The 17,215-nt window shown below is 41.2% G+C and overlaps 2 protein-coding genes across 4 annotated transcripts in view; both read left to right on the top strand.

Moving 5' to 3' along the window:
* The first annotated feature begins 6,040 nt into the window (after nt 1-6,040).
* On the top strand, nt 6,041-13,474 carry zfand5a (zinc finger, AN1-type domain 5a). 3 transcript variants are annotated; one of them, XM_046035591.1, is made up of 6 exons: nt 6,041-6,323; nt 9,603-9,764; nt 10,409-10,526; nt 10,645-10,730; nt 11,201-11,329; nt 11,462-13,474. In XM_046035591.1, exons 1-6 carry the CDS (start codon nt 6,293-6,295, stop codon nt 11,608-11,610), a joined length of 675 nt encoding a protein of 224 aa, XP_045891547.1. In that variant the 5' UTR covers nt 6,041-6,292; the 3' UTR covers nt 11,611-13,474. The 3 variants fall into 3 exon arrangements, with proteins under 3 accessions (XP_045891547.1, XP_045891549.1, XP_045891548.1); XM_046035593.1 differs by having other exon boundaries at nt 6,045-6,252; XM_046035592.1 differs by having other exon boundaries at nt 6,047-6,323; nt 10,424-10,526.
* Nucleotides 13,475-16,440: 2,966 nt separating this feature from the next.
* The window catches only part of snrnp200 (small nuclear ribonucleoprotein 200 (U5)), a 15,279-nt gene continuing 14,504 nt past the window's right edge, over nt 16,441-17,215 (top strand). The window contains exons 1-2 of the mRNA XM_046034362.1: nt 16,441-16,724; nt 16,947-17,110. Of these exons, the coding sequence (XP_045890318.1) occupies nt 16,680-16,724; nt 16,947-17,110 (209 nt within the window). The 5' untranslated portion in view covers nt 16,441-16,679. The remainder of the gene's footprint in view (nt 16,725-16,946; nt 17,111-17,215) is intronic.

The following is a 17,215-nucleotide window of genomic DNA, read 5'->3' as shown; positions in this document are numbered from 1 at the left end:
AGATCATAAAATCATATCAAAGTTTATATGTGTCTGAATGTGTTTTGTTCCAGTCTGCTCTGATGAGTGTACATCTTTTGGTGAGATGAAAATGTACATACACAGCACCGTTTGTCTGTGCAGTTTTTTTGCTTTTGTTTGGTGAAACACTAAAATCACCTAACTTCACACATCAGTGTGCAGACATTAGACAGTGATTCATCTCACAGTTGGTGTGGTAAAAGGTTAGTGAGCCCTGCAAAGTGACTGCATGTACTGTACACTGAGTACATGCAGTTAGCTTAGAGAGGCAGGAAAAACAACACAGACTCAGACGCAGCCAGAGGTCTAAGGCATTGTACAGTACCTTTCTAAAAATAAATGTGGAGTTAATAGAGAAAATATCCTTTGTGAGAATAGTTTGCGTTTATCACAAGCAAACTACAAAGTTGAGAAATTCAATTTAAAACAAAGTCCTGTTTGGTGGGATAAAAGTATGTTTCCTTTGGTACACTGTAGCAGTCAAAAACAAATATTAAACACTGTTGGTATGATTGATTCCTCCCTTCTTTCTCAGCCGATAATGATCAACCCGTGAACTTTGTAGCCATAAAGTCTCTTCAGCCCCACAACTGTTGACACTAAATGAAAAGCAACAGGGAGGGTTTTTGTCAGAGAGGGAATGGAGCTGAGAGGGGGGTGCAGGTTAATTTGGTGTGACTCAGACTTTAAACACATTTTTTGCCAAAGAGATTCAAAATTTGATAATCGTTGCAGATAGAGACTTGTCATTAGGGACGTCCAAAGCACACAGTATCATGTGTAGTTTCAAAGTGATATAGATTGTTTACCTGGAAGACTGTCTGGGATGATTGAGCAGTTAGACTTGTTCTTGACTTTAAGAGAGCGTATAGAAAAACAGACGGCTTTGTATTGTATTACTTTGTACAATGGGTGTTACAATGCCTTCCGAGTTTAATACCAAGTCATTACAAAATCCATAGAGGGGCAATAAGAAAGAAATAGTCACAAATTGAAACGTTATACCATGATATACCCACTTCATAACTTAGCCCATGCCCAGTTCTTCCTGTTCTGCCGAGAAGAACTGACTGTTGTCCCAGTATGGAAATAGAGGAAGAAAGAAAAGTTTTCAGGAAGGAAATTTCAGCCCTCAAAGTATCAACAGCGAGAGAGAAGATTAGATAAAGAGATGGTTTACATGGATGTAAGAGAGGAAATATATTGCTGAATTTTGTAGACCGTGTTCATGGCACAGCCACAGTGTGAGTGAGAGAGAAAGGGAGTATGGTTAGTATGCGTGAGTAAAACAGCGTCATCAAGCACGGAGGCGGACCCTGTCAGACTATGGGTGTTGTTGGGGCGGGACTTGGCCGCTGCAATTGACAGATTAAAGCAGTGGAGGCATGGCTTGTCTTTGCAGACAGAGAAGCACGTGGCCAAGACCGTCTGCACGAGGGAGCAGCAACAAAGACCAGCCAGTCTGGGGAACAGAAAAGAGCACAGGACATCTGCTGCACACACATGTACACACACACACGCTCTCTCTTTCACACACTCACATGTTCACATTTGTTCACCTCTCGCAGGCATGCGGTTGAACATAGTCTCCTATATATCAGCTGAAAAGGACAAACCCATGCAGAGCAGCATGTAAATTGCAAAATCTTTCTACAATTACATGAACACATTGTTATATGCACCCCCTTTCCACAAGAACCACACGCAATCACACATATACATACAATCTACTAGATACCCATGTACTGTGAGGTTTGTGTGTGCAAAGAAGGGAGGAGAAAGGAATAAGAAGTTTTGACAGGGAGATAGTGTTTGTGCTGGGAAAGTTTGGGGGGATCCTCCCTGGTCAGAAATAACAAGAAACACATTCATGAGAGATGCAGAGGATTTGTATAGTAGCACAAGTGAGGGACTGAATGGTCAGTAGGTGCTGAATCAGCAGGTCACATTCATTTGATCTTGATTTTGCCTGTTCTTTCTCTCTCTCTTTATTTGTCTCTCTATGCCGCTTACATTTATTTCAGAATACCTAATGTAATGCTTCTTGACACTTATGTGACCCCAGTGTATTCTACCTCACATGTGTCCTCAGTGTTTCCCTGTGTGTTTCTTCAACAATCACACGAACAACAATGTGTAAATAGAAAGTAGAGGATTTGCAACAAAGCTGTCCCTAATCTACCCAGAATCATACAGACAGGCACCCTCTGTTCATGAAAAGTTTCTCTTATGTTGACACACACACATACACATAAATCGTCGCCCCCTTTATGAGGGGCTGCAGATGCAGATGAATGTGGACAGAGCAGGGTAGGGGATCAAGTTTTGAAGCAATGGTTGTAGTCGTCCTCAGTGCAGAGCTTATCAAGCCCCGCACACAGCTTATGTAAATGGATAAGCTGCCATTTCCACCACTAGCTCTTTATCAACAGTGTCTCACCACACCGACGCCAGACACATGCAAGCCGTGCCTCTGTTTGTGTGTGTGTGTGTGTGTGTTGTCGGGCGGGCCAGTATCTGCCTAGTAACTACAGACAGGCTGTTCCAGATCCACATAAGTAATCCTCACACTATCATACACACACACACACACAGACTTAAACACATATAAACTCAGTGGTGGCAAAATCTACAAACACACACATAGAAGCCAAGCTATGACAGCGAGGGGGATGGGTAATGATACTCGACACCTCCCACTCTCTCCTCAGCTGAAACCCATGAACCTTCACATACTAACAGACATACATTTCATACACATGCTCCTTCTTTCCTGCTCCGTGCAGGGCTGCATTAACACAACACTCACACACAAAGGCCTCAGTGTGAAACACAAACCAGATTTCCCCCCTGCCTTCCCCTTACCTCTCTGTGCCTTCTTTACTCACATATGAAGCTTATGTCTGTACAATAAGGGAACCATACTACTACTGTGTCTGATACGACTTGCCACATGATGAGTTTTCACAAGCGCTATTCATGTTTGACTCACTATTCTGAGAGCCAGAAATCTAAGCCGTGACTGCCTTTCAGTACTTGTTAATATTTCACCCCTTTGCCAAATACATTATTTGATTACACTGTCATTTTAATCAGTGAATGATGGTCCTGATTTTTGAGGACCCTCCCCTGATACACTGTGTGTAAACTGTATGTAAACAAACTCACTGTTAACAAAGACAGCAATTAAGTCATGTGATAGCGAATGAATTACTGAAACTGTGAATGTGCTGCTTAAGCCCTCGAGTTAATGATGACTCCTCTTTTTTTTCTTTTTTCAGTGCACATGGTAACAAAGAACTACTGTAGAGCTTGTAAATTACTCAGAGAACCACTGGCACATCCTACAGTTATAATGACTCAGATAAAATACCAACTGACTTTTGGATATCAGAGATTATCAGAGCTTGTTGTCGTCAGCTCTCTTACTTCAAAATTTGTCTTTATTTAAATGTTGTATTCATGTGGGAATCAGGTCACATGTACATGTCTTTCTTAAAAACAAAGAAATATATAAATAGAAACAAATGTGTGAGACTTAATGAACACAGCACAGTATGCTAGGGCTAATAGAAGACACATTTGTCAGATTATAATTAAAGGAGACAGATGGACATAAAGCACTGTAAAAATATATATATATATTATGTGATTTATTTATCTTGTGTGGAAGACATCTTACACTTAATATAATTCAGTTTCAGTCAGCCCTCTTTTTTGGCAAATTGGTTAGGAAATATTTGTTTTAAAAAACAATGTTTTTCTGTGTTTCAGGCTATAGAAATAAAGACATAAACAACATTTCTCCTGTTTATTTGTATATATGGTTTGTTACCAGGATAACATAAGGCCAAACAATGATGAAACCAATGTAAACAGCTGTGTGTGTGGGGGGGGGGGGGCTTAAGAAAGCTAGGGGAAGATCAGCAACAGCACCTACTTTTGCTTTCAGTTGGCTACACCTTTTTGAACTGGTTTGAACTGGAGCAAACAGACTGTACTAGCCGTCTAACTTTCCATGAATCCACTCACTGATAGATGACAGCATGTTCCCTCAAGCTCACAAACACACACACCACAAGACCCTACGCCAAGTGTTTGTTTTCTGCTCATCGTGACCTGTATTGCCTGGGGATGTGTGTGATGTTATACTGACAAGGTGGCGGAATGTGTTGGGACTTGTTAGACCTGCAAGGCAAACTATATGATATACAGCACATGTGACACACTGCAAGTGAGTAAAAGGAATGTGTTTCCAAATTTCGCAAAAACATGGCCAGCAGGTGATATGCTCTGGTGGTGTTCAAAACAGCAGGCTAAAGTAAATAGAACAAAATAACCCACATGATTAATGTTAGAAGTGACTGTTCAGCCAGATCATGATACTGTATCATCAGTATCATTATCTGGCTTGAACTACAAATATGTTTACCGCCAGGGCTGTAGCCAAGATTATGGAAATACTGAGGCCAAGAGTCCAAAGTTCCCCAGTTTAATCCTATTTTTCTCCCAATCTAAGAAATGTTCTTTTCCCACTTTTTGTATATTCTCTCAACTGTTTTAGATTCTCCTAAATGTGTCTCCTTACACATTTTGATACCACACAAATCCTGTTTTTTAACAGATGTTTTTGCCCTAAAAAACGCATATGTTAGAATTTAGATCATGTGTCATTTAAGATAAGATAAGATAAGATCAGCCTTAATTTGTCTCACAGGTGAGAAATTTCAGCATTATAGCAGCAAGTGGATAGCATGGAATAAAGTACAGTGATAAGTGACATTAAACATGATAACAACATAAAATATAAAAAAATTAAATTTAAAAAACTTTATTTTTACAACCATAATATAAATTACCAAAAATAAAACAGTGCAAGAGACAATATGCATGTTGGCGTGTTTAACCTGGAGACTTTAAAACAGATAAAGACAAATTTCAATATTAAGTGACAATGTGCATATTTGTGTGTAACTGTAAAACTCTAACTATAAACTCCCTCTCAGAGTGTTTAAACCTGCCAGATTCATTTGTTTTAGGGGCTACAACCTTGTTTACTAACTGAAACTAAATGATTTTTACAACTATTTTCTAACGTACATCCTGAAAATGTCCTGATCGCTTGGTGCTGCTCAGCTCTTATCTTTTGTAACCTCCCACAAGACATGTTTACACTTAGAGTCAACACAAATGTGTATGTGTGTGCTCGCATTTATCTTTGTGAGGACCAATATGAGTTATATAGACCTTATGATTGGGGACGTTTTATCAAAGTGAAGATATGGCCTTTCTCCGAATCTTTAAAGAGCTGTTTAAGTGCTAATATTTTGTTGTAGAGTTATGGGGCTAAAATTATGTTTAATTTCAGTTTGGGCGCGGTTAAGATTTGGGTATTGGGGCTTATGTAAATTGTGTCCCTTACTATAGGGTGGGTGAGAACACCTGAACTAGGCTGTTGAGAGCAAATTATGCCCTTTCGCCCACCCCTACTGAGTGTCTCTTGTCTGTACCGCCCAGAAACCCTGTTAAGTTTGTTGGGTAGTTGAAAGGGTGGCAACCTAATGTGCTCTCCCATAACAAACAGGCTTGTATATCTTTCTAATTATAAATCTGCACTTGTTTTGTTCCTCTAGTCATGCTAGATGGCAGAAGGGGGGTTGTTTACCAACAAAATAGTGCCCTCAAATATGAAATTGTGCAGGGATTCCCAGGAGATGACCCTTTTAATCATACGTTCATATTTTTCAATTCAGTCACGTCAGAAACCACTATTCTTTACCCATTCATTTAGGTGGATTACTCAATAAAAAGATTCGTGGCCTTGTAAGAGGATGACGAATAGATGTGTAATAACGCACCACGCGCCTGCGCACACCCGGATAACCCCCGCCCCCCCACAGTCTGGCAGAGCTCGGGGGCTCCGCGGGCAGCCAATGGCGACGCGTTGTTTTACCCGTGACATCATCCGCCACTCCTCTTACTAAAGAAGGAAACAAACATCCATCCAGAAGAAACGGGAGACGGAGAGAGAAAGAAAGAGAGGTAGGAGGGCGAGGAAGGGAGAGTAAAACGCACCTAAACCTGTCTGACACGGAGGACAACGCCACAGAAACACAGCTAAACAGAGACAAGGACGTTACCACCGGGAACCCCTCGACATTTTTTTCTTCTGCCAAGACAAACGGCCACTTTCCTTGTCGTCTCGCGAGAAACTTCATCGATTTTTAGCAGGTGATGATCTTGGATTATTGTTTTTTTTTTCTTAACAAGGATGAATTTTGAAGTGAGCTCAGCTTGTCGAGGTAAACAACGAAAAGAGGGGTGTTTTAACTAAGCTGACGGTCGGTCATGGCGACCTTTAACGGTGGATTGAAAGGTCAGGTGGTGTATGCGTGATGGTATTGTGTGCTAAACAAGCTTCTGCTTTTTTTTCTGTCCTGCTCGTTGAAGTTGTTACCACCAATACCACCACCATCTCCTCCTCCTCCTCCTAACTGGAAATATCACAAGTCCTCAAACGTGACTCCGTCTGGTTCAGTAGAAAAACAAGGGAGGGAGCTAGCTAGTGCTGGTTGCTGTCTCTGTTTTTCTGTTTGCCCCGAGCTGGGGGATGGGGGAACCAAAGCCAGCTAATTCCTGTCTAGAAATAGAAAATTCATAAGCCGAATGGGCAAGTAGAGCGAGACTTGCTCTGAAATTGCCAGAGCATTTGGTTAAATATGAAATGAACTGCCAGTAACAGCTTGTCCAGTAGTTTCACCTTTGTAGAAAACGAGATCTGGTCGGTGTTAATGGCTATGTGGCAAACATCAATCCGTTTCTAAGTACTTAAGAGTGATTATATATAATCGAGGTTATTCGCATTGCTTCGTTGAAGACACGTAAAAAATGGTTATTAGTAGAAATGCTGCGAGGAAGGGTTGAGCTACAAAACGATGTCTAAACAGGAAGCAGAGAGATTGTAGACAAAGGAAGATTGAAGAAACAAAGGGAGCAGAGACCACACTGTCTAGACTTGTGGGTTATTTCAGAAACCGTCAAGGCTGTTGTCTTCCTGTCGGGCCTCTGGTGATTCTTTGCAACGCTGTCGTTTTTTTAGACAAAGACTGATGCTTGTAACAGTGGGCTTTTTCTGTTCTGTCCTTCACTGTGACTCAGTAGTTTTCAGTCCACCAGGGCCTGAAATGTGAGCTGAAAGACTGCGGCTGATACAGGAGTGAAGTCTTCCTCCTTTTGTTTGCTAGAGATTTCCATGCTTATGTTCTCCCAACAGTTGTCCATAGCTTAGAAACACAATGTCGAGTCAGACCAGTTTTTTGAGTGCTCTAAGTGTTTAGGTTTTTGTAAAATGAAGTTGGTGATGAATGATTGTGGCTGCTAAACTGCCCGGTGCTGGAAACCCCCTGACTTGCCCTGTCGGATGTACAGGTTTTTGTTTTGTTTTTAACCATACAAAACATGTTGTAAATGGTATATGTTGGATGTTTCAGCCAATTTGAAGAATAATAGTCAGGTTTGTTTTGCCCATGGGCTGTAATGTGGCTCTTAATTAGTTAATTAAGGTAGGTGTGTGCATAATTACCTCTAGTCCAACAGTAACAAGAATCAGTTATATTTAAGGAATAATCTGTGTGTTTTTCTCTCTAAATGACCTCCTTTTGATCATAAAACATTTCAAACGCTGTGCAACCTCAGTGATTTTGCCCCCTACCATATCCCTGTTCGTGAGAGGTCTTGGTAAAGGTTAGGTTAACATGCCTGCTGTTTGTCTGACAGCTAGGCCAAAATGTGACAGCTGAGCCACACTGCCCATTGTTCCTTTGTCTCAGAAAGTGGACAGTCGCGGTTAATCTGAAAGCAACATTCTTTGTTGAATCTTTCATGTTGTTTTTGTTGTCAGATGAGACGTAGTCTCAGTTTAAATCGAGGAAGGCTATCAAGGTCAAAGATCCTGTCCAAGAACAAGGGTCTAGATGTGTAGCTCAGGCTACATAACAAACTGGTGTTGTTTAAATAGAATGATACTGATGATCATGTGTTAGGACAAATTCCTTTCAAGCCACATGGTAGTTCCCGACCTCTTTCTCAGCCTTGTATTTTCCAGCAGTCAGCAGCTGAACATGTGACGCAAAAGGAGAGAAGGTCTTTGTGGGTCTTTCCAAGGAAAGCCTTTGTTGACATGGCAGTGATAGCATGAAGGAGTGAGGGAATGAGAGGACGAGGGAGGGGTTTAGGGGGGTAGCTCAGGTTTAATAGCACTTGTTAGTCTGTGGGTGAGGTCAGGACACCTCGAGTGAACTGACAGGACGTTCTGAAACAACTGCCAGCCTTTCCTGGAACATTAAGGTCGCCTTCCCTGTTTGTTTCCATGACCAAAGTATAGACGAGCTTCACACCAACGCGAGCAAGCAGCTGCCATGTTAGAAGGGTTGTTTACAAGGGAAATATGGCACGGTTAGCGTATACCCTGGTTTTTGCTGGCTATGTGTTTTTCAGGAGGTGGGTGAGGCTGGTATCAGTTGATCTGCTGACTTCTAAAACAGTTGGGGCACGACTGGCAGACAGGATGCCTAGCACCCATCTAGGCCTTCCTGCCTGTCCATTCATCAAGGTGTTTTTGATCTGTTTCCTCAAAGGTAGCACCTCCCATTACACAATTCCTGCTGTATTGCAGCAGAGCGGGGCGGCAACATCATAGGGTTACACATTTTGTTACGCACATGCATGCTTGTTTATGGGCATATGTGTGGGGGTGGGAAATGACTAAGTTTTGAAATGCCTTGTGTGGCAAGAAACACCAGGAGGAGGGAGGGGAATACTTTCTGAAACTGTTGACCTACTTTGGTCCTTTTTCATTCATTCAAGAACGTTGTATTATTTTACCTTCTGTGTTTTTGTCCTTTTGGTGGCCGAGATGAGTCAGAGCTTTGTTTTTATGTCTCTTTTGGAGGAAGTGAATAGACTGATAGTGTTATTATGTCATCTGTAGTCCTTTAGAAAACCCTGATGCGCAGTGATGATGCTTAGTTGCCGTGAGCTTATGTTCTTTCACACAAAACACAATTGGTTTTAAAGCTGTTTTTCCCCGAAGCAGTGTACGGACATGAAAATGAGAGATGGTGGGTCAAATGTTCAGAAGAGCCGCACCAACTGTTCTCTGAACTGAGAATGCGTCTGAAAGGGGGGGTGGAGGGAGGAAAGGGGAACACGACAGTGAACAAAGCTGTGGGGCAGAACAGACAGGACAGGATCTTCTGCCAAGGTGCTTAACAGAACACAGCGAGTGTTGTTTGTTCTCTAGACTTCCTGTGGATAAGCATTCATTACTGTATTCAGGCTAAAGGGCAAGTCAAAACAGACATGTTGTTCTTGAATTTTCATAATGACTCCTGTTATCTGTCGGCCCAGCAAGTTTCTTTGCAACCAGATCGGCAGGGCAGCGACATATTCACTGGGAAATGTGTCATGTTATGGAAAACACTTTGTATTTAACATTGAAAATGGAAAAATGCTCTCTCCTTGTGTGTCTTGTCAGTCTAATGAGTATTCTCACTCTGTCTCTCTCTCTCTCGTTCTGTTAGCAATGGCCCAAGAGACAAACCAGAGCCCGGTGCCCATGCTTTGTGCCACAGGCTGCGGTTTTTATGGCAATCCAAGAACCAATGGTATGTGCTCCGTATGCTATAAGGACCACCTGACACGGCAGCAGAGCAGCGACCGCATGAGCCCCCTCAGCCCTATGGGTAAGTCAGTTCACAAAAGTACAAAAATAAAAAGAGATGGAGAATTCTGCCTGTTTCTCAGAAAAAGTAAACATTGCTGCAGTCCAAATTGATTTCAGGAGTTTATGACGTAAACAAATAAATGTACCTGAAACTAGATATTTATAGATGGAGATAAGAAGGGACTCAAGGAAGTGTAGACATTGTTTTGAATTACAACCACTTCTGTGCCGATCACTGTATTTTCCCAGCTCTACCTCGCCGCCCTCCCTCTTTGTTTTTCCACTCTGTGTAATGAAAGACAGCTGTTTTCTTCATTACAGTGTTCAAGGTTATGTGGGTGTTAACTCCTTTAGACACTTCTAAGGTCAACTAAGATTGAAGTTTCTCTCATAACCTACAATTTACAGAACATTACAGAAAAGATAATCTTGAATACAGCTTTGAGAAGGGAAGATGGCCGGATGTTTGTTTGTGCTGAAGAGATTTTAAATGATTAATCTTGGGTCGATGAGATGAATTTGTCATACTTGCAGTGCTTGCCAAAGTATATTTTTGGAAACAGTATTTCTCTGAATTCATATATGATTTTACATTTTTTGTACTTTGTATTGATTTCAAATTGTCTTCTGTTTTTAAGTTTTTTTTTGTCTAATGGATTTCAGTCTGTTCTCATCCAGGCTCAGCTGCTAGTCCTACCTCAGAGGCCTCAGCCATCCAGAGACTAGAAGCCAGTCTAGCCAAGGTTGATGCCTCCCCTGTTTCTTCACCAGACATGTCTAGGTCAGTATTGGTTATGTTTGACTGTCTGTGGTAGTTGGTGAGTTTTCTTTAAAATACACAGTATGTGAACTCCTGCTCATCCCTGTTTCTCCCTTTCTTTTTGTGTTTTAACCTTCAGAACTGTTCAAGGATCTCTTCCTGTGACTCAACAAATGACAGAGATGAGCATCTCGAGAGAGGACAAGCCGGAACCCCTAGAGCCTGGTAAAACATACAGACGTGTTTAAACACATTTGTAGTAACAGAAAGGCTAGCAGACATAAGCAAGTGGACATTTGGCACACACACAGGTGACTTCTTAAGGCAAACATCGCCTTGTAGGACCCACTGTAGTTTATTTTTGTTGCTTCACTGCATACCTTTAAACCCCAACTGTTGGTTTTACTTACAGCCTCCAAGAAAGAGGGGAGGCCTAAAAATAAACCTGTTTAAAAATACCTCTACACCAGAGGCCATTCTCAGATTTGACACTGCCACCTTCTCAGAGTAGTGCAAGAGGGGTAATTTAGAGATAAGGAACGCACAAATTGCTATCATTGTGGACTAAAGTGCACAATTTCAGTTGCTAGCATGTTTGCATGCCTTTTTATAGAACCATGAACACATTTTATTAACCTGCTGCAAATGAAAGGCATCAGATAAAATATTTTTTCTTTGTCTTTCTTTATATGTAGTTGTAAGCCAGCCTGCTGCTTCTAGTCCTACTCCTATAGCTTCTGCCAGCAGTGAAGAAAGCAAGGGGGATACCCCCAAACCCAAGAAGAACAGGTGCTTCATGTGCCGCAAAAGAGTGGGCCTTACAGGTGAGCAGGGGGGACATGAAGGGGCAACTGATTCAGGTTGTGATAATTGTTTTACTGGAAAGAGTTTTCCTTCCTGGTATAGTCGTTCCCTTCTCCTGTTCTAGCTTTGACCTCCCACCTTTGTGCTTACAGGGTTTGACTGTCGCTGTGGCAATCTGTTTTGTGGCATCCACCGGTACTCTGACAAGCACAACTGTCCCTATGATTACAAGGCTGAGGCTGCCGCCAAGATCCGCAAAGAGAACCCTGTGGTGGTGGCTGACAAGATCCAGAGAATATAGATTTGACAAAACAGCAGTGGCGGCAATGATGACAAACACCTTTTGTGGAGGACTGGAGTATGAGTGTGAACGTTTCGAAATGAGCACTGGCAACAGTGACTAAGTGAGGATTTAAAGGACTTGATTTACAAAATTACAACCTCAAGAAAATGTCGGGGGGGAAAAAAGAAGAAAAAACGAAAAGATCCTGTCTTAGGGAGATGCATGAATGATCACTTTTGTCCTTTTTTGATTAATTCATTAGTTTGTTTTATCCTATTTTCTGTGGTGTGACTTTGCCGCTGTTCAGTCCTTTTTTATTTTATTTTTTTTTAAATATGTATTGTCTTATTAAGAGCAGCCCAGGCTAACTGTCCAGGATATATGCTGTGCTCCTCTCACCATAAAACCAGGCGCCCTTTTGTGCCAAACCGTAGGCAACCATTTTACTTGTCATGTGTCAGACACTGGCAGGTCTTTTAAAACATTCAGACCACACAGTAACAGTCCACACAAGTTGCGTCCCTCAACCTTTGAACTTCTTGTTCTGTGCTCCATTGGTACTGGAGTCAGTCAACGTTTTGGAGAACCGTACAACTGTCCCCCACCATGCACAAGGGGCTTTGTTACTTGTCTCTGTCTTTCCTAGCTTTACCTACCTCACAGCTGCTTGTTGTCTTCCCTTTTACATTTTGTTTTCATCAGCTTTGGCCCCAGCAGAACAATGGATTATCTTGATAGTCGGCCTCAGTGACCCTCTGATCAGCATGTCTTGTGTTGACTTTGATCGGTTTGATTGTGATGAGGCTGTTCCATTATGGCTGGAGGTATCACGCTAGACAGGGACAAACAAATTACTCCACGTTTCACTGAATCTAAACATTTTCAATGGACATAATGGGTAAAGGGGTTCCCCAGCTGGTCTGCGCTCATATTGTAATCACAGACGCCTGGTGCAGGGCTGTGTTGCCGATGTGTGGTCCTAGAAGGAAGGATGGCACCCTTCCCTGACAGGCCTGGTAGGTGAATTTAAACAACAATATTGTAGGGGCATGAATGAATGAATGGGATAAATGCATGAGTTACTCTTCATGTGCATTAGTGTTTCAGAAATATTTTGCATCACTCATAGTAGGAGTTCAAACATTTTATTTGCTGAGACAATTATGTTATATTTTATTAGCTTTTTTTTCTTTTCCATCAATGTTGTATTGATGTTGGCGCATGATTTCAGTTCATTTGTGGAATTAGGGTATGTGAACCATGATTTTCTTTGTTTGTTTTTTAATGCGCTAACAGAACGTTCATGTGAGCACAGTGAGTTTGTGTGTGTGTGTGTGTGTGTGTGTGTGTGTGTGTGTGTGTGTGGTGTTCACCCAACCCTTCTTGTCTGTGGAGCTACCCGGTTTATCAGCACATGTTTACAGAACTACAGGAGCATGCCAGAGCTAGGTTTACGAAAAAATAATAGATACCAAGATTAGATGTATCTTCTCATCTGTCTAACAGCTATTGGTCTGTGTGTCTGTTTTTAGAGCACCGTAGAATAGTGTGCGTGTGTGTATTTGTGTGCGTGCATGTGCACATTCCTGTGCAAAAGTGGGTTTTCATTGGCTGCCTGACACATTGAAACCATGTATGTTTGTGACTTGTGTTAATCCCCTTTTTTGTTTTCTCCTCCACCTGTAAGAATGTGTTTTTCATTTAAAAGACAACTGTATGTATCCGTTTGAGTTTTTCCTTTATGATTCTTAGTTATATGCAAATTTGTACAAAAAATGGAAAACAACAAACTGTGTTGATATTTATGTATTACATATAATCTTGCTATCCAGCATTATGACAGAATAGTATCATGTAAATAAAACTGTACAGAGAGACATTACCAAGCTTTGTTGTGTGTTGACTTTCACTGCTCAAAGTATTAGAATTTCTTAATGCTGTTAAAGATTTTTAATGGAGTATGTTTAGCCATTTCTATACTGTCTTTTCAACAGTATTGTATATTTTTTCACTTTCTTATGCAGTTAAATCTGCCAGGCAAGAAGGACAACTTCTAATAGAGTCAACATGTTCATTTTAACTTGGCATAGTAAATAAGATTTTAAAATGAGGCTGTTTTGGGAAGATGAAGTTGGATGATTCACCACAAGATGGTTGTGTGTAAACATCGTGGAGCTAATTTCAGTCAGGACAAGAATAGTGTAGGGAGCACATGTCAGGAGCTCCAGCATTACCCTGTAATTCCTTACCCAGCCTCTTTAGCATCCTCATGTTAATACAGAGCTCTGGCAGCACAGACTGTAAACCTCAAGAGACTCTTGTCCGAACACTGTCTGGGTCACACAGGAAGTATTATCCCTGGACCCTGGAAGAAAGCGATCTTGTTCCACTTTATCTAGGCTAACGGTGTACACACAAGACTCAAGTGTTTTTCAGAGACCTTTTTTTTTTTTTTTTTGGCTGTTTCTCACGCTCCTTTTGGGAGCTCCTGGGCAGAGAGTGTTCAGACAGCGTCACGACCACAGCTGCTCAAACAGCTGAGGTGTGCTCATTTGGTGTTCCTTTGACAGAAAGCTACAGAGAAAACATTGTCTGGACACAAGTGTGTAAAGTACAATGGAGGATTTACACAAAGGCGTGTTCGGTGAGAAAACATCAGATCCTCAGAAGTATATGTTTTAATCACTAACCATGCCATCCTCCTTACAAGCCTGCATGTCTTTTGAACCAGAGAGGAGGATCAGCACACTCAAAATATGACCTTGAACAACTGCAGGCAACCTGAAATGCACTATTATGTGTGTGTAAGCACATGTGCAAAAGAGTTGGACACACACAGTCCAATGTCAGTAATCCTTCACCCCCACATGCACTTTAACCTATAATTTGTTTCACTGATGTGTGCATCCCATTTATCTGTGTCGCCCTTTCTCTCTGTGTCTGTCAATGGGTGTGACTGATGTTAAAAAGCTGGCTCAGTAGACGCAAAACATCACAGATTCTGACTGGCGGAAAATGGCAGATGTTGCTGCCAGATGTGCAAAGGGGTTGGGAGATATATGAGGCCACAGACAGTAAATACAAACAAGAACACACTCTTCTCTTTTAAGAAAACAGCCACACCCACATTAACTGCATATTCTTCCTCTCCATGTCTTTATGTGCTTCTGTCTCAGCTTCATATTACTGTCGCTGCATTCTGTCTGCTGTGTTCAGTGCATTTCACACCACATCAGTTTCACATATGAAGATAATGCACACATATACATATGTGAAATACTTCACTTTCACACTATGCATAATGAATATACACAGGAAGCATTTGAACATACATGGGGAAAACTGTGACTCAGGAGGTAGAGTAGAGGTTATTGGTTTGATCACTGGCTCCTGTACACAGGAAGAAGTGTCTCTGAGAAAGAAAGATAACTCCAAATTGCCCTCTATGCTGCCATCTGGGTGTGAATGCTGTACAAGTGCAGTCCATTTATCATACATATACAAAGCACCCATATGTATTCACACAGAAATGGAGCGAGACATCTAATTCACTTTTGGAGCAACCAGATAACTTGGATAAGTGTCTTATTAGCTATATTATTACTATTATTACTTCACAAATATCACTATTTTAAAACTGCTCTGATAAATCGGTTATAACTGATCATGTAATCCTTTAATTCTGAAATATTTTAAGAAAGATAGCAGGGAGTTAACATTTGCCAGGGAAAACTGCAGTGTGTTAAAAAAAAAAAAAAGATTGATTAAGGCACTTAGAAATGTGTAGGTGTACTATGTAAAGTATGGTTAAAATCACATGTTGCTATTCAAAAACTTGAGTTGATTATTATGGGGGGGTGATGACCCTTATCTTTCTTATATATAAAACTGGATTTAGAAGAATGAGGGATTTTTCTCACTAGATAAAACCTATTAGTAACATTATCACAGGATTCAGGGACTACAGGCATGGGGCCCTGACGTCTGTGGTCATTAAATCGTTGAAGAGACTGGTGTTGGCCCACCTGAGGGACATCACAGGCCACATGCTGGACTCCCTGCAGTTTTTCCTACCAGGCAACACCTCGACTACCCAGGGACATCCTGTTTGTCGCTTTCAGCACCATCATCCCAGAAGTCCTCCACTCCAAACTCACCCAGGTCACAGTCACATAGTGTCAGAAACAATTCCTGTGTAATAACCCTGTAACACTAAACATCCACTTTATATACAAATTATATATTTTATAGTTTAAATGCACACAGTCTTATTAACATGTACATAATATCATTGACACAATATAAATCAAAGCACGCTGTATATACTGTATGTACTGTCATATGTACCAACGCATGTATATAAAATAACTTGTAATATTCTAATTCAAATCACTTTGTTTTTGAGAGGGTCCTAACATATAGCACAATCACAATAAACAAAACAAAATACTACATTAACTATTCCATATTTATTCCAGCACTCTGCATCATTGTGCTCTTGTCTTACTGTTTACAAATGTTATTGTTTTATATTGTATGAATAAAAACCATATGCTTTTTATATACATACTGCTCACCCTGCTTTTTAGCTGTATATTAAATGTATATCCATTTCTCTGTAAGTACATAATAGAAATGAAAAAAGTTTATTCTCATTCTGAATGTTAGCACTAAATCAATGCTTTGTACATAATGAATAGGCTGTGGGAGCGTGCTAGTTTGTATCCTGAAGGCAATTGAAAAAGCTTAAAGCACGGTGTAATACAAACACACAACCTGTAGGGGGCGCTACTTCTACTTATCTGCGTTAACCTCTGACACCGGAAACGGAAACTAGCGGCGGCTTGATGTTGTGCGCTCGTGTTAGCGCTGCCTTTGTAACGTATGGGAGACGCACTTTCTTGAATGAAACTCGGACGTTTTGAAAACAATCTTATGCTACAAATCTAAACGCTGCACCGATGTTCTCAGCTTCTCCATAAAAAGGCAGAGTGAAGTCAACTCTGTGGATGATTTGAGTCAGCGGGCTGGTTCACATTGATTTAAAAGTGCGGTGAAAGCTAACGCTAAAGCAGAAACCTCGCACCATGGCGGATGTTACTGCCCGTAGCCTGCAGTACGAGTACAAAGCGGTGAGTGTTACTGAGTAATTATATAAGCAGATAAATCTATGAACACCAAACAAAGTGGTGTATCTTAATATACTGTTACGCTATCAAGCTAACTAACGCTAGCTATAGGTTTTAATTCATGCTAGCCGTTCCGCTAACTAGCAGTTAGCCTAACGTTAGCTGAAGCAGACTGCTGTGTAACCTTACTGACCGATCACCGTGTCTTTGTGTTTGAATTGCCAGAACTCAAACTTGGTGTTACAAGCTGATCGCTCTCTGATCGACCGCACACGGAGAGATGAACCCACCGGAGAGGTCCTGTCCCTGGTGGGAAAGCTGGAGGGGACCAAGATGGGTGACAAGTCTCAGAGGACCAAACCGCAGAAGCTGGAGGAAAGACGAGACAAGTCAGTACTGTCAACATAGCACAACATTTATTAGTCAATTTTAAGCAGCACACTGATGTTTGCACAAGCTTTGCCACGACATATACGTGTTTTTCTAAATTTTCA

Source organism: Micropterus dolomieu, linkage group LG21 (genome assembly GCF_021292245.1).
Source record: "Micropterus dolomieu isolate WLL.071019.BEF.003 ecotype Adirondacks linkage group LG21, ASM2129224v1, whole genome shotgun sequence".
Taxonomy (NCBI): Eukaryota; Metazoa; Chordata; class Actinopteri; order Centrarchiformes; family Centrarchidae; genus Micropterus; species Micropterus dolomieu.
The sequence above is the reverse complement of the archived record's forward strand: the minus strand, read 5'-3'. Positions and strand labels throughout refer to the sequence as shown.

Coding starts and splice junctions, on each gene's coding strand:
- zfand5a (XM_046035591.1), top strand. CDS start 6,293: ATGAATTTTGAAGTGAGCTCAGCTTGTCGAG. Junction 10,731..11,200: donor GCCGGAACCCCTAGAGCCTG/GTAAAACATACA, acceptor CTTTATATGTAG/TTGTAAGCCAGCCTGCTGCT. Junction 11,330..11,461: donor CAAAAGAGTGGGCCTTACAG/GTGAGCAGGGGG, acceptor TTGTGCTTACAG/GGTTTGACTGTCGCTGTGGC.